At 47.5% G+C, this 26,734-nt stretch overlaps 1 protein-coding gene across 4 annotated transcripts in view; it reads left to right on the plus strand.

Annotated features, from left to right (window-relative positions):
- The window catches only part of LOC310764583 (bactericidal permeability-increasing protein-like), a 48,589-nt gene extending 22,094 nt beyond the window's left edge, over positions 1 to 26,495 (plus strand). For all 4 annotated transcript variants that reach the window (XM_083618839.1, XM_083618842.1, XM_083618840.1 and 1 more), the window contains exons 4-16: positions 181 to 309; positions 1,423 to 1,578; positions 2,212 to 2,275; positions 3,700 to 3,760; positions 3,876 to 3,967; positions 7,012 to 7,191; positions 9,278 to 9,337; positions 12,491 to 12,658; positions 14,004 to 14,092; positions 15,003 to 15,045; positions 17,719 to 17,779; positions 19,423 to 19,499; positions 24,381 to 26,495. In XM_083618839.1, the coding sequence (XP_083474965.1) occupies positions 181 to 309; positions 1,423 to 1,578; positions 2,212 to 2,275; positions 3,700 to 3,760; positions 3,876 to 3,967; positions 7,012 to 7,191; positions 9,278 to 9,337; positions 12,491 to 12,658; positions 14,004 to 14,092; positions 15,003 to 15,045; positions 17,719 to 17,779; positions 19,423 to 19,499; positions 24,381 to 24,434 (1,234 nt within the window). In that variant the 3' untranslated portion in view covers positions 24,435 to 26,495. The remainder of the gene's footprint in view (positions 1 to 180; positions 310 to 1,422; positions 1,579 to 2,211; positions 2,276 to 3,699; positions 3,761 to 3,875; positions 3,968 to 7,011; positions 7,192 to 9,277; positions 9,338 to 12,490; positions 12,659 to 14,003; positions 14,093 to 15,002; positions 15,046 to 17,718; positions 17,780 to 19,422; positions 19,500 to 24,380) is intronic.
- Positions 26,496 to 26,734: the final 239 nt, after the last annotated feature.

Consider the following 26,734-nt stretch of genomic DNA (forward strand, 5'->3'; position numbering starts at 1 on the left):
TTATGGTTTTGTTATATATGATTTTATTTTGGAGTTGTCTGTTTATTTTGGAGTTGTTTGTTGTAAAGAATGTATATTACGTGAATAAAATAATAAAGGATTTGAAAATTTAAAAAAAGGAAAAGGAAATGTTCAGCGGGAAGGTGACCCTTCCTCATGTCTCTCTGTTCTACTTTTTAGGATCCAGGTCACTGAATTCCAGGTGAACCAGGCAGGCGCTGAGTTTGCTGCCAGGACAGGTGTCGACCTTTCCGTCCAAGATGCCAAAGTCTTGATGAGCGGTAACTGGAAGTTGGCATCCTTTTTAGGGTAAGAACTGCCTGCTGTCAGGGAGCTGCTTTCGACTTCCAAGCAGCGGACCTGGGAAGAGGGAGAGCGTTGGCCGCCTCCTGCCGCTATTGGGGTTTCATTCACACTGTACATTCAAAACGCATGGCTCCTCCCTGCAAACAATTCTGGGAACTGTAGTTTATGGGTTCTGGGAACTGGATTGTTGTTGCTTTTAAAATTAAAATATTTCATTATTTACAATGCACATACAACCACACAATTTTTGTTGTTGTTTAGTCATTTAGTAGTGTCCGCCTCTTCGTGACCCCCTGGACCAGAGCATGCCAGGCACTCCTGTCTTCCACTGCCTCCCCCAGTTTGGTCAAACTCATGTTCGTAGCTTCGAGAACACTGTCCCACCATCTGGTCCTCTGGCGTCCGCTTCTCCTTGTGCCCTCCATCTTTCCCAACATCAGGGTCTTTTCCAGGGCGTCTTCTCTTCTCATGAGGTGGCCAAAGTCTTGGAGCCTCAGCTTCAGGATCTGTCCTTCCAATGAGCACTCAGGGCTGATTTCCTTAAGAATGGAGAGGTTGGATCTTCTTGCAGTCCATGAGACTCTCAAGAGTCTCCTCCAGCACCATACAATTACACCAACTCAAATACCGACAATATAAAAATGCAAACATAAATGCTACACTTATGTGACTTCCCTCCACCAGTGTTCGTCATTTTTTAATATTCTTATTTAGATTGCAATTTGTAACTCTCATCCTTAGTATTATTTCTTAGTTCTGGGAAATGTAGCTCTGTGAGGTGCAAACTCCATTTCCCAGGATTCTTTAGGGGGAAGCTATGTGCTTTTGTGTGTTTGCAGCTGTCCTGGCTGAAAAAAGATTCAGTTGCTGGTCCAGTCAACGTCTCTAACTGGAAATGGAAGGTGCGGATATCTTTTCCTTCACATCAGGACGCACATCACACCCCTCTTGCAGGCTTTCTGGCTGGGCATTGTGCTCCATCTACTTAGGGAACAGAGCCAGCCCAGACACCCTTTCAGTTTCTCCATCCCATCTTCAAGAAGATTGTTCTGGCTGTACACCATCACTGCTCTCCTTGCCTCATTCCGATGCAATGACTGCATCTTTCCCCTACAGAGATGACAGCGGCACTGTTGACATCAGCATCGACCGGCTCACCATCTCTACTGTCATGGGAGTGGACAGAGGCGATGAAGGACGGCTTCGGGTGTGGTATGAAAGCTGCCGTTCTGCCATGGGGGACTTCAGGTTGAAATTCTACGGGGGAACCAGGTAACTCCAATTCCTTATTTTCCTAGACACTGAAAGGCAAAGGACTATAGCTCAGTGAGAGAGCACTTCCTTTGCGTGTAGAAAGTCCTGGTTCAGTCTCCAGCATCTTCAGGTAGGGGTGGGAAAGACACCTGCTTGAAACCCTAGAGAGCCATGACTGAGCTAATGGACCATTTTTTTTAAGAAGAGCTTGTAACTTGGGTGAGTTAGATTGAAATGATCACTGACAGTTTCTGGAGTTCAAAGGCTTTATTCATGCAGGAGCAGATTTATCTTGGCAGGGACTATTTACAGGATCGGTAGAGATGAAAAGAGAGAAAATCGACCAGCTTTTAGGGGTGGAGTTAGCTTAAAAAGAGAAGCTACAAAACCATGCTGGATATTGCTAAACAAACAGTCCCCTCATGTGGTTTAAAGTAACACATTGCCGCTGTTGGAATAGCTCAGCCAGTAGAGCATGAGGCTCATAAACCAAAATCTAATCTCTCTTCCCTACCCAAAGCTTGGACAATGTCCCACAGAGAAGGGGCACCTCTCTTGCTTAAGGCACTGCAAAGCCCCTCCTCTAGGTTGGAAGAACAGCAGTGTTAGATTAGCCATCATACTAACATTTGCTCCTTCTTTCTCCCACAGCTGGCTGTACAACATTGCAGCATCCGCTCTCAAGGACATGCTGAAGTCAGAAGTCAATCAACAAGTAAGATTTTTGAACTTCTAAGGTGAAGGACAAAAGCTGGACCTTACTACTGCTGCCCGTCTCCATTTCCCTGCCCGGCCCGGCCCTGCTCTGCGTGTGAAGCCCTGGTACATTAAATCAGGGACAGGGAAACTGTAGCCCAGTGCAGGCTGTTGGACTACAACACCCATCATCCCTGAGCATTGGCCATGCTGGCTGCAGGGGCTGATGGGAGTTGGAGTCCCTCAACATCTGGGAGGGCCACAGGATCCTTTGCCCCCAGTGTTAAATGCATATGTTTGTGGTGGAGCAATCACCTAGTCCCAGAGCAGAATAATAATAATAATAATAATAATAATAATAATAATAATAATATTTATTATTTATACCTGCCGATCTGACTGGGTTTCCCCAGCCACTCTGGGCGGCTCCCAATCGAATATTAAAAACACAATCCAGCATCAAACATTAAAAACTTTCCTAAACAGGGCTGCCTTCAGATGTCTTCTAAAAGTCATACGGTTGTTTATGTCCTTGACATCTGAAGGGAAGATGTTCCACAGGGCAGGTGCCACTACCGAGAAGGCCCTCTGCTTGGTTCCCTGTAACCTCATTTCTTGCAGTGAGGGAACTGCCAGAAGGCCCTCAGAGCTGGACCTCAGTGTCCGGGCTGAGTGATGGGGGTGGAGACGCTCCTTCAGGTATACTGGACCGAGGCCGTTTAGGGCTTTCAAGGTCAGCACCAACACTTTGAATTGTGCTTGGAAACGTACTGGGAGCCAATGCAGGTCTTTCAAGACCAGTGTTATGTGGTCTCAGAGGCCGCCCCCAGTCACCAGTCTGGCTGCCGCATTCTGGATTAGTTGTAGTTTCCAGTCACCTTCAAAGGTAGCCCCACGTAGAGAGCATTGCAGTAATCCAAGCAGGAAATAATGATGATGATGATGATGATGATGATGATGATGATGATGATGATGATGATAATGTATTATTTATACCCCACCCATCTGGCTGGGTTTCCCCAGCCACTCTGGGCTGCTTCCAACAGAATATTAAAATACAATAGTCTATTAAACATTAAAAGCTTCCCTAAACAGGGCTGCCTTCAGATGTCTTCTAAAACTAGAGCATGCACCACTCTGGCGAGACCGTCTGCGGTACAGCATCTGTTCTTTGTGCAGAAGGCTACAGGTTTAATCTCTGGTGCATCCCCAGGTAGGGATGGGGGAGATCCTGACCTGTTTGAAATTCTGGAGATCTGCTGCCAGTTAGTGTAGACAGTATTTAGCTGGATACACCAATAGTCAGACTCACTTCCTACATTCCTAAGTGTCCCCCCCTTTCAGCTGGTTCCAGTTTCCCCTCTCCCTTTGTGATGGGAAGAGAACTCCAGGTGACATTCACTGTCCATCCCTCTGAATGCTATGGGCTTTCTCCCCTTCCAGCTCTGTTCGGAGGTCAAGAAAGGAATCGGCAAGATTGCAGAAATCCTGAAAACCATGAATGGTAAAGCACCTTGTATGCCTGGAGCTACCACGTCAAAATCACCCTGCTGGGAATAATTTCTGGCACACTGGTCTGCACCTTGCTAAACATTGGCTTTCTCCATGTCCTTTTCCAGTCTCGGCCCAGTTGGACCCCATTGCAGGGATAGACTATTCCTTGGTGGAAAAGCCCGTGATTGATGTGGATCGATGCAATGTGGACCTGAAGGTAATGACAACCTTGCGGGGATGGAGGGAGCAGGGATCCAGCAGATAATTTCAGATTGTCTGTAGATCTGTGAACCAGTCCTGAGAGACCTGCATTGGCTCCCAGTACGTTTCCGAGCACAATTCAAAGTGTTGGTGCTGACCTTGAAAGCCCTAAACGGCCTCGGTCCAGTAGACCTGAAGGAGCATCTCCACCCCCATCGTTCAGCCCGGCCACTGAGGTCCAGCTCCGAGGGCCTTCTGGCAGTTCCCTCATTGCTCCCGAATCTTCCATTCCTGGGTAAGGTGATTGAGAGAGCGATTGCTGAACAGCTTGGTAGGTTTCTGGATGAAACATCGGCTCTGGATCCATTCCAGTCTGGCTTCCGCGCTGGTCATGGGACCGAGACGGCTCTGGTCGCCCTAACAGATGATCTCCGCAGGCAGCTGGATCGAGGCGGGTCGGGGCTGCTGATTCTTCTAGACCTGTCAGCAGCCTTCGACATGATCGATCACGAACTCCTGGACCACCGCCTTGCCGACGTGGGGATCCAGGGCACAGTCCTTCAATGGCTGCACTCGTTTCTCTCTGGTCGGGGACAGAGGGTGGCGCTTGGGGGGGGGGAATTGTCATCGCGCCACTCTTTGGTGTGTGGAGTGCCCCAGGGTGCGATACTCTCCCCGATGCTTTTTAACATCTTTATGCGCCCCTTCGCCCAGCTTGTCCGGAGTTTTGGGCTGGGCTGCCATCAGTATGCTGATGACACCCAACTCTATCTGTTGATGGATGGCCATCCTGACTCGGCCCCAGAGACACTGATCAGATGCTTGGAAGCTGTGGCTGGATGGTTACGTGGGAGCTGGTTGAAGTTAAATCCTTCGAAGACAGAGGTCCTCTGGCTGGGACGGGACGATATGGGATTGAGGGGGCAACTCCCATCTCTTGCGGGGGTGCAATTAGTGCCAGCACCGTCCGTTAAGAGTTTGGGTGTAATCTTCGATACCTCCCTCTCTATGGAGGCGCAGATTACAGCTATAACAAAGGCGGCATTTTTTCATCTCCGCCAAGCTAAGCAGTTGGCCCCTTATCTCTCTCGCCCTGACCTAGCCACTGTGATCCATGCGACGGTCACCTCCAGACTGGATTATTGTAACTCGCTCTACGTGGGGCTGCCCTTGAGACTGACGCAGAAACTCCAGTGGGTGCAGAATGCCGCGGCGAGACTCCTTACGGGGTCTTCGCTGCGAGATCACATTCATCCGGTGCTATACCAGCTGCACTGTCTCCCGGTGGAGTACAGGATCAGGTTTAAGGTGCTGGTTTTAACCTTCAAAGCCCTATACGGCCTAGGACCCTCGTACCTACAAGACCGCCTCTCCTGGTATGCCCCACAGAGGAACTTACGGTCTTCAAACAAAAACATCTTGAAGGTCCCAGGCCACAGAGAGGTTAGGCTGGCCTCAACTAGAGCCAGGGCTTTTTCGGCTGCGGCTCCAACCTGGTGGAACGCTCTGTCACAAGAGACTAGGGCCCTGCAGGACTTGACATCTTTCCGCAGGGCCTGCAAGACAGAGCTGTTCCACCAGGCCTTTGGTCAGGGCGCAGCCTGACTCCCTCCTTTGGCAATCTTTACAGAACTTTAGTTTATGGTTGCCATCAATTTTGATTTTAATTAATTTTTATAATGTTTTTATAATGTTGCACTATTTTAGTGTTGTTACTGCCCTGAGCCCGGCTTCGGCTGGGGAGGGCGGGATATAAATAAAATTTATTATTATTAATAATAATAGGCTACAGGGAACCAGACAGAGGGCCTTCTCGGTAGTGGCGCCCACCCTGTGGAACACCCTCCGTTCAGATGTGAAGGAGATAAGCAGTTATCTTCTTTTTAAAAGACATCTGAAGACAGCCCTGTCCTGTTTAGGGAAGTTTTTAATATTTAATGCTGTATTGTTTTTAACACTTGATTGGAAGCCGCCCAGAGTGGCTGGGGAAACTCAGCCAGATGGGCGGGGTATAAATAATAAATTATTATTATTATTATTATTATTATTATTATTATTATTATTATTATTAATTTTCAAATCTTTCCATCCCAGCCTTCTAGTGAAGCCTGAAGTAGGTAGAGCTTTGTAGCACTGTGAGATTGAATAGCTGTTTCTCTTCCTGTGTGGCTTTCGCAAGGTGGAATAGGAAGCAATTCCCAGAGCAGTTTTCAAAACAAAAGTGACTGGAGAGGCTGTTTGATGGAGACGGATTGAGAATTAAATTGGTAAATTTAAATTTTAACCTCCTGTCTCACATGTGTGTGAGAAACACGAGAGTAAACAGGCTGTGAAGCCCTTTTAGCAGAGTAAAAACACTTGCGCACTTTTGCAGCCTACTGGAAGCTAGCAGTTAGGCAGTTACACCTTTTATCACTGTTTGTTTGTGATCTGCGGCCCTTTCCCTTCTTTATCTCCGTTGCTAAGAATAAACCACACATTTCAGTAAAAGCGAAAAGGTTTACTTACATTTCAACGCAGGCAGCAAATACCGTATTTTTTGCACCATAACACTCACTTTTTTCCTCCTAGAAAGTAAGGGGAAATGTCTGTGCGTGTTATGGAGGGAATGCCTACGGGTGGCATGCCTATGGATTTTCCTCCTCTAAAAACTACGTGCGTGTTATGGTCGGGTGCGTGTTATAGAGCGAAAAATACGGTACTTCTAAGTAGTATTTGTCAGTTTGCATTTCCGTGCGCTGCTCTGGTTCGCCAGAAGAGGCTTAGTCATGCTGGCCACATGACCCGGAAGCTGTATGCCGTCTCCCTTGGCCCATAAAGCGAGATGAGTGCTGCAACCCCAGGGTCGGCCACGACTGAACCTAATGGTCAGGGGTCCCTTTACCTTTATGTCACATGTCCACCACATGTGGAAGAAACTGCCTTCTTCCACCCCACACTTCCAGCAGGTTTCTTACCTGGGATCTGCCTTCAAATTCTTCCTTCTTTCTGAGGCAGGTGGCAATCTCACTGTGGAGCACCTTACAAAAGTTGAACATCTTCCCTCCTCTTCTCACCTAGGGTCAGTTCTTCATGGTGGGAAAGACCCTCCACGACAGCCCCTTCCAGCCTGCCCCCTTCCTCTTACCCAACCAGACAGACTCCATGATTCTCGTGGGCATCTCTGAACTCGTCGCCAACTCAGCTGCCTTTGTGTACTACACTGCAGGGGCGCTCAGGGTGAATTACACGGATGCCATGGTAAGGAGGTGTGGATGTGCACACGGCCCGTCAAGGCCATGAGGCGCAGGTACACGGTCCCAGGTTCGAATCCTGGTGTCACCAGTTGACAGGCTATGAGGCTGAAAAGACCCTGGCCCAAATCCTTGGAGACAGAGGCGGAGCTAGCTGCTCCGGCACCTGGAGTGGCGCACAGGGGCAGGGCTAGCTGCCTGGGGGCGGGGCTAGCAGGGGCGGGGCCAGTATCCCAGGGGGGCGCTGCCCGCAGCGAGCGGTAAGGACCCTTGTAACTACGGAACCGCCTCTCCCAGTATGTCCCACGGAGGACCTTAAGGTCCACAAATGACAACACTTTGGAGGTCCCAAGTCGCAAGGTGGTTAGATTGGTTTCAACTAGGGCCAGGGCCTTTTCAGTACTGGCCCCGACTTGGTGGAATGTTCTGTCACAAGAGACTAGGGCCCTGCAGGACTTGACATCTTTCTGCAGGGCCTGCAAGACAGAGCTGTTCCGCCTGGCCTTTGGTTTGGACTCAGTCTGACCCTTATGTTTCTCTCTCCTTAGGGTTTTGATCTATGGGCTACTATTAAAAGGCTGCATTTTGAATTGCATTTTAAACCTGTATTTTAAATTGGTTTCCCCCTATTATGTTTTTATTGTAATTTTACGTGTTAGCCGCCCTGAGCCCGGCTCTGGCTGGGGAGGACGTGGTATAAATAAAAATAATAATAATTATTATTATTATTATTAAGCGTCCCATTGAGGCGATTGGCACAGCAATAGGCGCCCATTGGGGGCGATTGGCGCAGCGATCGGCACTCAAGGGGGCGATTGGTGTGGCGATTGGCGCCAGGGGGGCAGTGTGGTGATCTGCCCAGGGGGGATTTTGTCACCCTCCCCCCAGCCCCCAGGGATGACTCTTGGGCTTGGCCACCCCCCTTCCTACGCCCCTGCTTGGAGAGCTGCTATGAGTGTAGACAATCAGACATACAGACACACAGACATACAGAGTAAAAGGTAAAAGTAAACTCTCTTGCATTGTTTAATACGGTATATGTTTTTATTGCATTGTGAAAGCTCTTTGAGATGCTTCATATGAAGCGCTCTGTAAATTAATTATAATTATTAATTCTGAGCTAGATGGACTGATGTCCTGACTGGGCAAGAGGCAACTTCTCAGGGTCTGAGGGGTCTTGACTTGCCATAGAGTTGCCATATTTCAAAATGTACAATTCCTGACTCCCGCAAAAATTTGTGAGCTTTTTTTAAGGAAACCAGCTTTTTTGGGGGAACAAGCCCAAATTTCCCCAAAATAGTGACTTTTGGAGCTGTTTCCGGTGCTTTTTCCATCGCATTGCCATACATCCGGGTTTTCGCTGACATTTTGCTGATTCAGCTAAATTCCCTGCTGACGCCAAGCTTACACCCGAAAACCAGGACATGTCAGGAATTTTCCCAACGTACGGCAAGCCTATCCTTGCCTGAACCCCTCTTAGGGCTGATGCAAAACTCTGAAGGTGTGGCTGTACTATGGAATGAATGAAGCTTCTAACTCCCACAGCCATAACTCAAAACTAATAAGGCATAGAAAATGTTTATTCACACCAGTGACTATGGCATGTGAGATAATCCGGTGCAGCAATTTCAATCAAAATAAGAGGTGTGTAGTTAAATTTTTTTATTAAAATGTGGTTAACTGTCATGGAACAACCCCACAAAAGATGGTAGCAGTGGTTGCCCAGACCTTGTGGCTGGTTGCAAAGCCCACCCCCCAAATGTAGCTCTGCCATTATACCTCCGATTGCTCCCCCCACTTCTCCTGGAGAAATGTGATATTTAGCACTGAACAAATGGCAATTGGGTTTCCGTGGATGGCTGTTTGTTCCAATTTAGCACTAAAGAGCAGCTCATCTAAGTGAGAACTGTGGGGCAAGACTGCACATACCTGGTCGTAGACAACACAGGACAAGCGGAAAACCTTTCTAGGCCCAGGGCAAGAAGAAGTGTGGATGGTCCCTGATCTCCAAAGATTACGGAGAGCAAATCCAGTGCGTCAGCCTGGAAACTGGGGCTGTCCCAATCAAACATTCACACGCATTGTCGTTTCAGGTTCCCAAAAGTTTGCCTTTGCGCCTGAACACCAAGAATGTGGGGATATTTGTACCAGAGGTGAGTTTAGTCTTGTGTAGGTGGGTGAATAATTGCCCGGGGTGGGGAGGAACAGAGGGAAATGTGATTGCCCCCCTGTCACAAGAGCCAAACGCAAAACTGAAAACCTCTTGTGAAATCTTTTCTCTCGTGAAATATTCTCTCTTTTGGAGTGATGGGCCACAAAAAGGTCTTGTTTGTTGTGTCGTAGAATCATAGAATTGCAGAGTTGCAGCACAGGAATCACAGCCAAAGTTGATGCTGCATAAAATTTGCATGTCTTAGGTGCACCCTGTAGGGCAGGGGTCAGCAACCTGCGGCCCATGGGCCACAAGCAGCGCATGGGCGTTGTTTAAATGGCCCATGAGCTGCCCCCGAACTGAGCCACCCATTCGGTGAGTCCCTGTGCGCTGCGCTAAACCGGTGCAGCGCGGAGTGGAAACTCGCTTCCGCTGCGGTGGAAATCGCGTCTGCGCAGATGCAGATGCCAGAAATTGCATCTGCGCAGACCCATGGAGCGATCTCCGTGGGAGTGAACCAGCCCAGGTGAGGTAAACCTTGCCAACCCCTGCTGTAGGCTGGCCATTAATATACACAGAACAATAATTATACATACTTTCTCAACCTTCTGAGAAAAATACAAAACATAAACAAAGCCACAGAGACTTGGGAACTACCCAGCCTAAGATGAACTTATAACTACAACCTCATTAACATCTGTCTACAGCTCCACTAGCATCTCTCGGTATTGTGAATAACACCAAACTTACCTTTTGTTGGTATCTTCATGAACATATCTAAAAGACTGAATTAAGCCTTTGAAAAATCTATTGAAACCAGACATTATAAGTTCATCTTAGGTGGGGTAGTTTGCAAGTCTCTGCGGCTTTGTTTGATGTTTTGTATTTTTCTCCGAAGGTTGATAAAGAATGTATAATGATTGTTCTGTGTATATTAATCGCCAACGTGTTGCATGAGTCACATTATTCCCAACAGCAAGTGCTGGCGGACTGGGCTCCCTCGCCCACTTGCTTGCATATCTCAATGCAATCTCAGCTCCTGGCAACCAGCAGCCCCTGGCCAGTCCCAGAGGCACCATTCACCTGCGGAGCTTGTAGCCGGGGCTGTTGCAACAAACAGCCCTGCAAGTCTTTGGGAGGCAGAGACGCAAGAGGGCATAAGAGGAGAGAGGGAAGGAAAGAAGGTGCCCGTGGCACCCTTGACCATCCTTCAAAGCACCCCAGGGTGTCACGGCGCACTGGTTGAAAATTACTGTTCTAGTGTTGTAAAAGAGGGGAAAGAACTTTTCTCTGTCATGCATCATCTTAGAGACTGTTATCATGTCTCCTCTTCCTTTTCTGTAAAAGGTCCCAAACTCTGCAATCTTTCTCCATAGGGGAGACATTCCCTTGACCAAACCTTCAGAAGCCCTGCCACCTCAAGTAACCAGGTGGGCTATCCAGTCAGTTGGACCACCAGCGCTCCTGAAAGCCTAGAATGCAAATCTTGAAGAAGTGTTACTTACGAGAGTCTTGAGCTCCAAAGGATCAGCTGGACGCTATCCGATGATCTTATCAACCCTCCTGGAGCCTTTATAATTCTTCCCCGCCATTCCTAGACTTCCCTATATTGCAAGTGATTGACAGTAATTCGTCAATCCGGGGCCCATGGAATCCCCCACAGTTCCCCATCCCCAGTCACACCACCGGAGAGGAAGAAAGGAAGTGATGATTGTTTTAATTAATTAAGCCTTTGAAAAATCTATTGAAACCAGGCATTATAAGTTCATCTTAGGTTGGGTAGTTCGCAAGTCTCTGTGGCTTTATTTATGTTTTGTATTTTTCTCAGAAGGTTGGTAAAGAATGTATAATTATTGTTCTGTGTATATTAATCGCCAATGTGTTGCATGAGTCGCACTACTTCAGCAGCACAGGTTGCATTTTTCCAGCATAACCCTGCTGTAGGGGCAATCTTTTCCGGAAGATATTTGTATTTCGAGTTTAGTGATCTGACCTGGGTGGCACCGTGGGTTAAACCACAGAGCCTAGGGCTTGCCGATCAGAAGGTCGGCGGTTCAAATCCCCATGACGGGGTGAGCTCCTGTTGCTCGGTCCCTGCTCCTGCCAACCTAGCAGTTCGAAAGCACGTCAAAGTGCAAGTAGATAAATAGGTACCGCTCCGGCGGGAAGGTAAACGGCGTTTCCGTGCGCTGCTCTGGTTTCGCCAGAAGCGGCTTAGTCATGCTGGCCACATGACCCGGAAGCTGTACGCCGGCTCCCTCGGCCAATAAAGCAAGATGAGCGCCGCAACCCCAGAGTCGCTCACGACTGGACCTAATGGTCAGGGGTCCCTTTACCTTTTAGTGATCTGACATGGTCATTTCTTCCTGCCTCTGTTTACTTCCTCTCTCTATCTCTTGCTCTGCTCTTTGATGGCTGAGAACAGCCTTTAATTTGTTGGAAGGAAGTGATGATGCAGGGTACCTTCTGACCTCCTTTGATGTTAGACAGTGTTTGGAGGAATGTGGGGTATTGGAAGAGGGGGCTAGCTAATTAATAATCTGCACTAGCTAGTTGGGCAAGGCATGTAGGCTAACAAGTTAGCTATCTATAAAATCGGATGGTTTGGGCAGAGTTTTTCAGAAGCTCCTGCACCGACTGATCGGTCATGGGGATGTGCAAACTGAGGGCTTTCCAGTGGCAGATAGAAGTGCATGCTTGGTATGTATATCTTGCTTGCTGCTTAGAAATAAAATCTTCTTCTTCCCACTCACTTGCGTTTTACATTGCTTCTGAATCTCCTTTCAAAAGAACCACCTTGCATTTGGCAAGACGGATGCAGAGGAGCACAGCTGCACAAGAGCTATCTCAAAGTACTGAATATTTTTGATGACACCAATGTCGATGCGGCAAAATACCCATTCCACATTTGTAAGAACTTGGTCGTTTAGTGTGGCGGCACCTGGAACTTCCTGCCTCTTGATCTCAAGCAGGCATCCTCTCTGAATCTCATTAAAAGAACCACCTTGCATTTAGCAAGACGCACCCATCCTGTAATAATTCTCACGTGGAAACACCACCAGGCACAGAAATATTGATCTCTCCCCATTCCCCCGACCCAATCATAATGAAACATCCGTTCCATCGCAGTGCCTCTCTTTTCTCCCCTCCGTAGCTGAATGAGCGCTTTCCAAATATGTCCATGGAGTTCCACCTGGCTGCCCAAAAGGAACCTGAGATACGCTTCCAGCCCACTGGGGTGGAGGTCACGCTCTCTGCATCTGCAGAGGCCTTCGTCATCCTCCCGAACGCCAGCCTGGCCTCCGTGTTCCTGCTGAATATTGTAAGCATCGTTAACAGGTGGGGTTGGAGGAGGAACGGAGACCCCTGTCCTTCTCAGATATGGTGGGAGAGGCTTCAATATGTACCGTCTTAAAGAGGGTTGGGAGGTGTGCGTCACAGGTCTTCTGCTGCTACTAGCGCAGCAAAACAGTGCCTGCGTCACACGGGGTTGGACTAGATGACCCTAGGGTCCCTTCCAACTCTACAATTTTATAAGTGTGCTTCTGGGAGCTGTGAGTGGAGGCTGCTCATGCATTTTTACTTAAAGCTAGCCCAGAGAGTGGCCTTGCCTATCGGCTTCTTCCCTCCCCGGCTCAGGGTGGATGGGGATGAGGCCCGAGTCGGCCCTTGCTGCCGTTGGCTCTGGCTTCCTCCATCGCTGGTTTAGCGCCACCTGCTGTTTGGCTCCCATCCTTCTGCCCTACCTGAAGTGAAGGACATGAGGCAGGAGTTGATAATGCAGGTGAGCTGTGCACAAGCAAGCTGCCAGCTAGCTCTGCGAAGGTTCCTTTTATTGGCACAATATGCAAACCCAGGCAGATGCATTTTGAGCTGTGACCTTTACACATCTTCCAGTCCCGAGATCGTGGGGTGGTACAAAGTTATTTTGGCAGCTGTATCCACTGCGTCGTTTTCCCCTTGCACAATGTATGACGAAAGAGACAAAGGTCTCAGAGACAAAGGTCACAAACAGGACACAGCAGACTAGTGAGATCGCAAAAGGTTAGACAGAGGGCAAGATGTTCAGACAGCTGTGGCCTTATCTGTGAGAGGGAGTGTGCTCCACACCCCAAGGTCTCGCGTGCAGACAGCTGAGGCTGTCCGCGGGCGGAAGTGTGCTCTGTTAGTTTCTGTTGCTTAGAGTCACAAGGCTCTGTTTACATTCCAGAGACAGTCCAGGCTATTGGAAGTCTCACAGGAGAAGGGAGACGGATGTGACGTACTGGTTTCTCTGTTCCTTTGTTCCTTTTGTTCAGTTGCTCTCTGCTCTCACAGGGAGAGGATGTATATTTCTTTGCTGCCTGCGTAACTTAGAAATAAAGCATAGCATGTAGCCATAAATCTCATCACTTCCGCGTGCTGTTTTGGATTCTCTGCTGAATGGGGCAATGTGCCTTGGAGCCTCATCAAAGGCCCAGGTCGTTAATTATTCGCCGGGAGGGCGATTCCAGAAGATGAGCTTTATCAGCTTGGTCGAGTGGAGATCCCGACATGCTCCACAACCCAGCGATCATTCCTACATACTATTCCCCGATGCTCACAGGAAGCATGAACGGCCTTAGATGCATCACCCGAACCAGACTCAGCTCATCCTCTTCTGTCTATTCTCTCACTTTGGCTTACAGGACGCCAACCTCACGGGGCAACCCCTTCTTAAGCCAGGGAAGTCTGGGAAGTCCCTTGGCTATGCCGGGGCTTCTGTGGCCCTGAAAAAGTGAGTATTGCTCCTCTTCTCTGGCTCCAGGGTCTTCCTCTTATTCCACACTCCCCTTCCCCAATCCTCAGGATTAGCGCAGGATTCCTGCCTGCTGTTTTCTCACCTTTAATGCAGGCCTCCGTGCAATTATTATTATTATTATTATTATTATTATTATTATTATTATTAATTGCCCCTGCCCGTCACCACCTGCTTTGCATGCAAAAAGCTCCGAGTTTGGTCCCTGGCATCGCTGGGTGCAGATGGAAGGATCTGGGAGACGGGAGTTTAAATCCCGATTCAGCTATGAAGCTCATTGGGTGACCTGAGCAGCCAGTCACTGCCTGTCAGCCTAACCTACCTCACAGGGCTGTTGTGAGGATTAAATGAGAACAATGAGCTTAACTGGAGCTTAACTGGAGGGAAAAGGTGGGATGTAAGAAATGGAATGAAGAAGCAAATGTTCCCGAGAGCATAAAACAGGGGTCAGCAAACTTACTGCGCCTTGGGCCGGTGTCTTCAGCGCCGATCGCGTGGCGGGCCAGAGGGTGGGGGAGTGTGTGCCCATATGCGTGTGCACACGCTATTTCCGGCGCACTTCCGGGTCGGAGGAGCACCGGAAATAACTTGTGTGCATGTGCATGGGCCTCCTCCGACCCGGATGTGCATCGGAAATAATGCTTGCGCATGCGCAAATAACACTTGTGCATGCGCACAAGCTATTTCCGGTGCTTCTCCGACCCAGAAGTAGGCAGCCGCGCAGCGCAGCGCCAGTAAGAGTGGGCGCCGGCAGCGGGCGGAGGGGGTTGCTGCGGGCCGGATAAATGAGTCCCTTGGGTCTTATCTGGCCCGTGGGCCTTAGTTTGGGGACCCCTGGCATAAATGAACCCTGATTTGGTGCTTTCTCATCCTTCTGTGTACCCTGCAGGTTGCGCCTGTCCAAGGAATGGTCCAGGGTTGGCGAGATCAGGGTGAGTATAGAGGAGGAGTAGGAGCTCAGGGGGATGAAGGAATGGGTGGGGCTTGGAATCTGGAGACTGGGGTTGTGAGATGCACCTAGCTGTGCACATTAGCGTGGTTCATAAAAATCTTTTTTTTGAAAATGCCTGCTCCAAAGGTCTCATCTTACTACACTAGGGATTATATAGCTATATAGTCATATCTCATGTTACGTCCTTTCATGTTACGTCCCGCGGCGACCCGGAAGTACCAGAAAGGGTTACTTCCAGGTTTCACCACTCGCGCATGCGCAGAAGCGCAAAATGACGCCATGTGCAGAAGAGGCGAATCGCAACCCGTGCGTATGCAGACGCGCCGCTGCGGGTTGCGTTCTTTTCATGTTGCGAACGGGCCTCCGGAATGGACCCCATTTGCAACCAGAGGTACCACTATATCTGAAATTTCATGCATATCAGTTAATATCTTGACCTCCCTCCATGAAAATAGCTGTTTACTTGGCTGTTTTCCTATGTCGTGAAGGTTGAAATTTCAATTCAGTGGAGCAGGGTCAAGATATTAACTGATATGCATGAAATTTCAGATATAGCCATATAATCCCTAGTGTAGTAAGATAAGACCTTTGGAGCAGGCATTTAAAAAAAAAAAAAGTTTTTTTATGAACTGCCCTACGGCACACACACTCTTCCCTCCTTAAAACCAGTGCTTTTTTCTGGGGGGACGCAGGGGTACTCATACCCCTCAACTTTTTGTGAAGTTTGGCCTCATTGAGGGGCAGTATTTCAATATGAGTAGGAAAATGAGAATACCCCTAAACATTTTTTTAAGAAAAAAAGCACTGCTTAAAACTAAACGTCCAGGTTCTCAAAAGAGATAGATAGATAGATAGATAGATAGATAGATAGATAGATAGATAGATAGGAAGGGGCAGACGTCTGGGGAAAACGATTCCCCCCCAATTTTTTTATTATTATTTTTCCAAATTATTACAAATCAAACCAAATTAATTTCATTTAATACAGTGGTACCTCTGTTTTGTTTTTTTTTTTGTTTTTTTTTTAAGATATTTATTAAAATTTTACAGACAATAGAAAATTACAGAATAAAAAAGAAAAAGAAAAAGAGAAAGAGAAAAAAATACAAAAATGCCAAGAAAAATACAAAATACATGAAAAAAACCAGAATTAAAAACAAATCAATCTTTTCACATCTTATATTTCAATTACTTGTTTCCTGACCTCCTCACACCTCCCTTTTTTGTATTCCAATTCACATAGTTAATTCAGCAAATCCTTACCCACTTTGTTTGTATCTTAATTATATATCTTAACATATTATTACTTTATATTTCCATCTAATTATCAATCCTTTTTTACATATTCTTTTAACTTTGTTGCTAAAGCCATCTCATTTCAATCCTACATCATTTTAACATTCATTAATTTTACAATGTTTCTGCAAATAGTCTTTAAATTTCTTCCAATCTTCTTCCACCAACTCTTCTCCCTGGTCTCGGATTCTGCCAGTCATTTCCGCCAATTCCATATAGTCTATCACTTTCATCTGCCATTCTTCCAAGGTGGGTAGATCTTGTGTCTTCCAATACTTTGCGATAAGTATTCTTGCTGCTGTTGTTGCATACATAAAGAAATTCTGTCCTTCTTTGGCACCAATTGGCCGACCATGCCAAGGAGAAAGGCCTCTGGTTTCTTCAGGAAGGTATATTTAAATACCTTTTTCATTTCGTTATAGATCATTTCCCAGAAAGCCTTAATCTTTGGGCACGTCCACCAAAGGTGAAAGAATGTACCTTCGTTTTCTTTACACTTCCAACACTTATTATCGGGCAAATGGTATATTTTAGCAAGCTTGACTGGTGTCATGTACCACCTGTATATCATTTTCATAATATTCTCTCTTAAGGCATTACATGCCGTGAATTTCATACCGGTGGTCCACAACTGTTCCCAGTCAGCAAACATTATGTTATGTCCAACATCTTGTGCCCATTTTATCATAGCAGATTTAACCGTTTCTCATCCAAAGCAGAACGCAACTTGCGTCTGTGCGTGCGCAGGTCGCGATTTGCTGCTTCTGTGCATGCGCGTGACATCATTTTGAGCATCTGCGCATGCGTGAGCGGCGAAACCCGGAAGTAATGCGTTCCGTTACTTCCGGGTCGCCACGGAGCGTAACCCGAAAACGCTCAACCTGAAGCAACTTCAACCCGAGGTATGACTGTACAATTCCTAAAAATCAGGTTTCCCACTCCTGTTCCAAACATATGATCACCATTTCCTCGCATAGCTGCATCATTTTTCATTTAGAGTCCAGTTGACATCCTTCACTTGCCGTCAAACCATTCTTCTAGCTGGCTACTTTTTTCACCTTACAAACGGCACCTCAGTTACATCTTATATAAAAAATATTCCCTTTCACATGTGTAGTCCTTCATGTACATTGCTGTTCCAGGTGCATGCATTTTATGAAATAAAAGAATAAATCAAGTTTGCGTTAGTTTTTCGGCCTGCTTGGCCTCTGGCCCTGCCCAGCACTTCCATGTGGCCCCCGGAAGAAGAGAATGTGGCTCTCGGGCTGAAAAGCTCCCTGCATCCTGTATGGTGACCCTACATTTCTAGATGTTTGACTCCTCCACTTTTCAAACCCACTGTATTTGTGCTACACAGGTGACTGTTTTGGAGACATTGCTGAAGGCAGCCAGCAACTTGGGGATGTCCAGGCTCAACAGTGAGTGCAGAACAGTTTTCCTCTCCTGCTTCTGATGGGGGGGGTCCCCCTTTCTTTGCCTCCTCCCCCCTTATTTGGGATAGAGCATCTGCTTTGCATGCAAAAGATCTCATTTTCAGTCCCCTGGAATCTCCTGCCTGAAGTCGTGGAGAGATGCTGCTGGCCAGTGTCAGCAGTACAGAGCTAGATAACAACAACAATGTTATGTACTGAGTTGAATAGGATCCAAACTGCAGCAGTCTGATTGGTCCTAGAACAATAGGATCCAAATTGCAGCAGTCTGATTGGTCCTAGAACAATAGGATTCAGAATGCAGCAGTCTGATTGGTCCTAGAACAATGCAGCAGTATGATTGGTTGGCAGGAACCACCCAATCATGTTCCAGATATAAGTGAATCCACAACCTGATTGGCTTACAGTAGAATTCCAGAATTAGCCAATCATGTGCAGCCCATTGTGTAAATAATGTATATAAAGCAGATACTTTGAGGGGACTTTCATTCATTCATTCCTCCTCACCACTATGAGCTGAATAAAGAGCATGAAATCACTTTGCAACTCTGAGTATATTTCAACAACAACAACAACAATAAATAATTATTGCCCATCGGGACACGGGTGGCGCCGTGGGTTAAACCACAGAGCCTACGACTTGCCGATCAGAAGGTTGGCGGTTCAAATCCCCGCGACGGGGTGAGCTCCCGTTGCTCGGTCCCTGCTCCTGCCAACCTAGCAGTTCGAAAGCACGTCAAAGTGCAAGTAGATAAATAGGTACCATTCCAGCAGGAAGGTAAACGGCGTTTCCGTGCGCTGCTCTGGTTCGCCAGAAATGGCTTAGTCATGCTGGCCACATGACCCGGAAGCTGTACGCCGGCTCCCTCGGCCAATAAAGCGAGATGAGCGCCGCAACCCCAGAGTCGGCCATGACTGGACCTAATGGTCAGGGGTCCCTTTACCTTTACCTTGCCCATCTGACTGGGTTTCCCCAGCCACTCTGCGCGGCTTCCAACAGAATATTAAAATACAATAGTCTATTAACCATTAAAAGCTCCCCTAAAGAGGGCTCCCTTCAGATGTCTTCTAAAAGTCTGGTAGTTGTTCTTCTCTTTGACATCTGATGGGAGGGCATTACACAGGGCGGGTGCCAGTACCGTGAAGGCCCTCTGCCTGGTTCCCTGTAACCTCACTTCTCGCAGGGAGGGAACTTCCAGAAGGCCATCAGAGCTGGACCTCAGAGTCTGGGCTGAACGATGGGGGTGGAGACGCTCCTTCAGGTATACTGGACCAAGATGGCCAATGGCTCCTGACTTGGAATAAGGCCACTTCTATGGGCTTTAGAATAGGATCCCATGAACCTTTTAGATTCATGGGATCCTATTTTTAGATTCACAGCTAAATAATCCCTGGCAGGTAGCCATCCAACCTCTGCTTAAAAACCTCCAAGGAAGGAGAGTTGACCACCTTCCAAGCCATCGATAGGCCTCTTCTCTTCCATGAATTTGTCGAATTCCCTTTTAAAGCCATTGAGGTTGGTGGCCACCACTGCCCCTTGCTATTTACCTGGTGTTGGGCATCTTGGGACAGCTGTGCCCTGAAATGCGACATTAAACTTTCAGCTAAACAAATCATTTGCATTTCTGTAGAACGGCTGAAGCAAGCGCTTGCTCTTCCAAACTTGTACGGCTCCAGTTTACTGAACGCCACCGTCACGGTGAACAAGGTGAGTTCCTAGTGGCGGGAGAGGTGTGGCGGCTTCACTTTGCTTGTGAACCAGACTTTGTCAACCCAGAAGACAGGAGCGGTCAATAATAATAATAATAATAATAATAATAATAATAATAATAATAATTTATTATTTGTACCCCGCCCATCTGGCTGGGTTTCCCCAGCCACTCTGGGCGGCTTCCATAGAAACCAAAAATACACTAAAATATCACAGATTAAAAACTTCCCTGAACAGGGCTGCCTTAAGATGTCTTCTGAATGTCAGGTAGTTGTTTATCGCTTTGACATCTGCTGGAAGGGCGTTCCACAGGGCGGGCGCCACTACCGAGAAGGCCCTCTGCCTGGTTCCCCGTAGCTTTGCTTCTCACAGTGAGGGAACCGCCAGAAGGCCCTCGGCGCTGGACCTCAGCATCCGGGCAGAACGATGGGGGTGGAGACGCTCCTTCAGGTATACTGGACCGAGGCCGTTTAGGGCTTTAAAGGTCAACACCAGCACTTTGAATTGTGCTCGGAAACGTACTGGGAGCCAATGTATAATTATTATAATTATTTATTATAATAATAATAATAATAAATAATTAGTACCCCGCCCATCTGGCTGGGTTTCCCAGCCACTCTAGGCGGCTTCCAACAAAGATTAAGAATACATTAAAATGTCACACATTAAAAACTTCCCTGAACAGGGCTGCCTTCAGATGTCTTCTAAAAGTCGGATACAGTGCTACTTCGGGTTAAGAACTTAATTTATTCCGGAGGTCTGTTCTTAACCTGAAACTGTTCTTAAGCTGAGATACTAATGGGGCCTCCCGCTGCCACCGCACCCCCGCCGTGTGATTTCTGTTCTCATCCTGAAGCAAAGTTCTTAACCCGAGGTACTATTTCTGGGTTAGCGGAGTCTGTAACCTCAAGCGTCTGTAACCTGAAGCATCTGTAACCCGAGGTACCACTGTAGTTGTTTATTTCCTTGACATCTGATGGGAGGGCGTTCCACAAGGTGGGTGCCACCACTGAGAAGGCCCTCTGCCTGGTTCCCTGTAGCTTTGCTTCTCGCAGCGAGGGAACCGCCAGAAAGCCCTTGGCGCTGGACCTCAGCATCCTGGCAGAACGATGGGGGTGGAGACTCTCCTTCAGGTATACGCTCCTTAATGCCAGGCAAGCAAGCAAGCCATGGCAGTGAGGAAGAAGAGGGTGTTCAGCAGGAGCAGCTGGTGAGAATGGAAGTAAGGAGCAGAGCTCTCTGCAGGTTGGAGGCTGTCTAGCCCAGGAACAGGAGAACCTGGAACCAGCATGGGTTGGGATCAGGATCCTCCTCCCAGGTAGGTGAGGCAGGGTGCCAAGCAGCGAACTTAGCTCAAGACTGGCTTTATCATCTGGACAAAACAGGGTGTTCTGACCAGGGGAGTATTCAGTCCAGAGAGGGACTCTGATTTTCCCCAGAGCCAAGAAGGCACAGCTGAAATTCCTTTTTGCACAATGGATCTTGATATTGTCGCTTACAATGGGGTGCAGAGAACAAAGGTTTGCTCTTTTCAGCTCACGGCTTGATCTGATTAGGTTGAAGGAGGTCTGTCGGGTTCGGGCAAAGTCTGAGAAGGCTGCGAATGTCAAAAAAATAATAATGTCAAAAGGCGCCATCGTTATTCCGCTCCAGGAGTCGAGAGAGCTTTGATGGTTCCCTTTGGTCATGCTCAGACCAGGTCATGTTTCTGGGTGATTAAGCTCAGTTAGGATGCAGGATTTTTGATGGCACCGTTCAGGAGCTAAGATGGCGCCCGGGAACCAAAATGGAACCCAAGAGAGTTTGGACAAGACAAGGCCCAGTCGCATGCCAAGGTCAGATGCCAACACAGGGCGATGCCTTCTGTGAGGAGAAACCAAGATATGACCAGGCAGAGGGCCTTCTCGGTGGTGGCGCCCTGTGGAACGCCCACCCATCAGATGTCAAGGAAATAAACAACTATCTGACTTTTAGGAAACACCTGGAGGCAGCCCTGTTTAGGGAAGTTTTTAAATGTTTGATGTATTTATTGTGTTTTTAATATTCTATTGGGAACCACTCAGAGTAGCTGGGGAAACCCAGGCAGATGTGTGGAGTATAAATAAATTATAATTATAATTATAATTATTATAATTATTATTATTATTATTATTATTATTATTATTATTACTACTACTACTACTACTACTACTACTTGAGATGCACTTTGAGGATGCCTGAAGGCCTTTTAGGAAGAGTCAGCAGCGAAAATGATAAAAGAATAGAGCAGTTTTCTCCAACTACAACTCCCATTAGCTCCAGCTGTGCTCATTGGGGCTGGTGGGAGTTTCAGCCCAAACACCTGGATGGCTGTACTGGTTGAGGAAAGCTGGAACAGAGAATTTTGCAAATGTCTCTCTTCCTTGAAGAGGTGAATCCACACAGCCCTCACAAACAATGGGTAAGGATACAGCCCTTGCCGGAGTATTGCGCTCTTTGAAATAAACTGAGGCAGTGTGGTGTAGTGGTTAGAGTGTTGGCCTAAGACCTGAGAGAGCAAGGTTCAAATCCCCACACAGCTATGAAGCTCTCACTGGGGATGACCTTGGGCCGGTCGCTGCCTCTCAGTCTACCCTACCTCACAGGGTTCTTGTGGGGATTAAATGAGGTGGAGGGGAGAGAACCATGAATGATCAAGAGAACCTTGATCTCCTTGCAGAAAAAAGTGGAATATAAATGCCCCAAAGTGGCATACATTGTTACCCCAGGTTAAGTACTTAATTCGTTCTGGAGGTCCGTTCTTAACCTAAAACTGTTCTTAACCTGAAGCACCACTTTAGCTAATGGGGCCTCCTGCTGCTGCCGTGCCGCCGGAGCCCGATTTCTGTTCTCATCCTGAAGCAAAGTTCTTAACCTGAAGCACTATTTCTGGGTTAGCGGAGTCTGTAACCTGAAGAGTATGTAACCTGAAGCATATGTAACCCAAGGTACCACTGTACAGTAATACCTCCACGAACGTCCACCTTGTCTAGCGTCCATTCTGGCAAACGTCCGCGGCAAACCCAGAAGTACCGGAATGGGTTACTTCCGGGATTGCCGCTTGCACATGCGCAGAAGCACTCAATTGCACTTCGCACATGCGCAGAAGCACTAAATCATGCTTCGCACATGTGCAGAAGCACTAAATCATGCTTCACGCATGCGCAGAAGCACAAACCGCTCTGTCCGCGTGCACAGACGCGGCGCTTTGCCCTGTGTCCTTTTTGGCTAGCGGCCGGGGCTCCGGAATGGATCCTGGCCACAAAACAAGGTACAACAGTATATATAATGCTTTATTTATGGAAGTTTGCAGAAAGACTTGGAGTCATAGCTCACTTTCAGATTACCTAAGATGCTTCAAGATGGTTGCAGTTTCTGCTTTTTCAATGGCATACCTGCAAAATCAGGTGCCACAGTCACTGATGATGGTGAGGTCTTGCATGACAAACCTGCTTCCTCCAGATCAGCCTTTTTGCCATAAGGAAAATGATGAGAAACACACTGGACACTGTGGCTTTGACCCAACGTCATCCGGCCTCTCCTAAGACAAATCAGCTAGAATCCTTAATAAACAGGTTTCTTGTTTGGTTAGACAAGGAGGTTAGACAACATTGACTAGTTACTGATTTGTAATGAGTGATTTGTTTGTGGGGAGGTTAAGCAAGAGATATTCCGTTTCCTGGTGCATTCCCCTCCATCACTTTCCTTATGTCTAAAAGTCCTCTTTGGGGTGGAGGTTTGCAGGGCAGAGTCTGAATCTGCTGGTATGGGACTGGATCTCACCCACAAAATAGGGACTGTCCGGAAGCACCTTTTTTTGGGGGGGTGCTTTAGCTTTCTATGGAATTTCATTGTATAATGTGCCTTTAAAAATGATGAGAAGGGAAAAGAAAGAACAACTTCTTTTTGCAAGCTGTTAAGAAGAAATTGTTCAGGAATTAAATGTAAAAAAAAACCCCTTAATAATAGTAATAATAAATTTATTATTTGTACCCTGCCCATTTGACAGGGTTGCCCCAGCCACTCTGGGCAGCTGTCAACAAATATAATAGCACACTAAAACATCAAACATTAAAAAACTTGATTTTAAAGCAGACTGGAGGTATATGAGGTGGTGCAGAATGTTTCTCGCCCTGATCTGGCCACAGTGATCCATGCGATGGTCACCTCCAGGCTTGATTATTGTAACTCGCTCTACACGGGGCTGCTCTTGAAGCTGACCCAGAAACTCCAGCGGGTGCAGAATGCTGCAGTGAGGCTCCTCACAGGGATCACATTCATCCAGTGCTATACCAACTGCACTGGCTCCCAGTGGAGTACAGGGTCAGGTTTAAGGTGCTGGTTTTGAGGTGCTCTATGCGGCCTAGGACCCTCATACCTACGGGACCGCCTCTCCAGGTATGCCCCACGGAGGACCTTAAGGTCCACAAATGACAACATTCTGGAGGTCCCAAGCCGCAAGGTGGTTAAATTGGTCTCAACTAGGGCCAGGGCCTTTTCAGTACTGGCCCCGACTTGGTGGAATGCTCTGTCCCAAGAGACTAGGGCCCTTCGGGACTTGACATCTTTCCGCAGGGCCTGCAAGACAGAGTTGTTCCATCTGGCCTTTGGTTTGGACTCAGTCTGACCCTTACGTTTCCCTCCCCTTATTGTTTTGACTTTTAAAATGAGGCTGCATTTTAAGTTGCATTTTAACCTGTATTTTAAATTGTGTCCCCCCCCCCCTTGTTTTTCTTATTATGTTTTTACTGAATTTTTATTGATGTTAGCTGCCCTGAGCCCAGCTCTGGCCGGGGAGGGCGGGGTATAAATAAATTTTATTATTATTATTAGCATTGTTGGCTTTACCACCCTCTGCAGGGACACATGTTCATCGCCACTGACCTGGCCCACCAGCCCCAGGCTGCTGTATAGCCGCGAGGGGCACCCAGAAGGAAGAAGAAAGGCAGCTGCCCCCTGTTCCTGCCTCAGGGTTTTTTCCAAGATGCTCACCTTACATGCTCAGGAGTCATTTGAGGCAGTGATCAAGGACAATGGGGCCTTTCCTGGGGAAGTCAGGTTTGGGCAAAGATGGGACAGCGCATCAGTGCTGCCTGAAGCCAGAGGACAAGATGGCCTCCCCCTCCAGTTCCACGTCTAAAAGCCAACAGGACTGAAAGTTGCATCTTCCTTCAATTCAGATACTGGGATGCTGCCTTCTGCCCCACCTGAGGAGAGCAGCCTAGCTTAAAGAAATGCAGAACAGAGTCCGTTTTATGCACAGCCCTGCCCTCCACCTCTTGGTGCAAAAGAATAATATTGTCACAAAAGCTGGGTACCAAGTCCACCCTCTGCTGAGCGATAGCAAGATCCCAGGGCGTTCCAGACACTCGCCCCGGGTCTCTGCTCCTTTGGAGAATTGAAGACACGACGGAGGCTGCCAGAGCTTTAAGAAATATGGTTTATTCACATATGGACACATTCAGTCTGCCTGGAGGGAGTCCAGATCTTACAGCATGGGCATTTCAAGAGGGGCTTGTCCCCAACGGGATTGCAACACTTGAGTCAAAAGCATGTTTCCCAGCCAGCCTTCAGCCAGCCGGCCCAAGATGGATCTCTCCTTTTTTTCTCTCTCTCTCCGTTCTTCTTCCCAGCACACCTTGCTCTAAAGACTCTTTTCCTGACACTTCACAGCCAGTTATCCTGGCAACCTTCTGTCTCTCCAAGCCCAAGATCAACACCCTTTGTCCACCATCATAATAATTTATTACAGCCAAAGACCACCCTTTGTCCCGTTAATGCCTCTATCCCAGGTGAGGCCCTGGCTTGGAAAGGAAGCTTAGCTTGTATTTTTCCACTGGCCTGTAATCTTCCCTTCAATACTCCAAATAATCAAAATCCCAGACTTTCTTAATTTCTTAATATATACAATGGGAGAATTCCTAGATGCCAAGATCCAAATTTGAGACAAGAACCCGAGCAGAGTTTAAAGCCACAAAAACAAGGCTGTTAGACCTTTCAAGTAAGTTCCCAAAAATGTCCCTTTTAACAGTTAAAAAGTTTCCCTCTTCCCCTAGCATAGGTAAAAGAGCACACATTTGGTCAGTTAGACATTGGTTTACTTACAAACTTTTCAAAGGTCAGGTTCATGGGCTTTAGCAAATTTGCACAGGCAGTGAAACTTAGCTTAGTTGGAAAGTGGTAAAAGTTCCTAGATTATTGGTATTAAAGGAACTCAAGAGAGGCTTGTTAAAGCCATGTGGTTGGAAGGAGGAGCTCAGAGCTCCTCACCCTCCAAAGTTCACATGCAGTCTGGGGGTGAACAAAGGCTTGATTTCGTAGTTCCTCCCAAGGTGAGGGACTTAGCTAAGCCTGGCTGGACAGCTTACTGTATGGTATTAACCCCTTCATGTTGGATGTCTGAGACTGGTTATCCTACAATTGTCATCCCCCAGCAGCTGCTGCCTAAGGCAGCTGCCTCACACTGCCTAACAGCAGGACCGGCTTTGGCACAGCGATTGATCCCACCAAGGCAGGAGAGGTTCCCCTTGGCAAGCTCATCTGTTGCTAGGAAATGGCAGCCACTCACCTCCACCTGCCCCCTTGCCTCTTAGCACCCATCTCCAGTAATCCCACAACGCCTTTTGGAAACCACTGGGGAAATTCTACTGGCGGCACCACACCGTTCAGAATATCACAGTGTGGGGTAGCCTGAAAAATTGGCATTTTCCACCACTGCTCCTGTGCCGTGAATGCCCTTAACCTTTGCCCCGTTAATACCAAGTTCCTTTTTAAAGTTTGTTTTTATAAGACTGCTTTTACTGGTTTCCATGTTGTGTACCTGCTTTTATGACGCTGTTTTTGGTTTTTGCATGTTGCTTTTGTATCTGGCTTAGATGTTTTTAAATGCCAAGTGGTTTCGAAATGCTAATAAAGAAATAAATAATATTTCTCTGACCCCTTCCTCAAGCCACCAGAAATAAAACAACATTAGAACTCGTTGTTGGCATCTGTCTGTCTTGGGAGGCAATGGGAGAGTGCTTCTTTGGGGGAAACGTCAAACTGTTGGAGAGTCACAGCGCCTGCTGTGGCTGTAGAAACTGATATGGGAGAGATGGGCTTTACTGCAGGTGGGGCAGATGAAGACGTCCGGTTTTGCTGAAATAGGTGCATCTTGGTCTTTCTTCTCTCTGCAACTAATTTTGGGGAAGTCAGATGCAGCAAAGCTTCTGAAT

This window comes from Podarcis filfolensis (genome assembly GCF_964270895.1).
Source record: "Podarcis filfolensis genome assembly, chromosome: 6".
Taxonomy (NCBI): Eukaryota; Metazoa; Chordata; class Lepidosauria; order Squamata; family Lacertidae; genus Podarcis; species Podarcis filfolensis.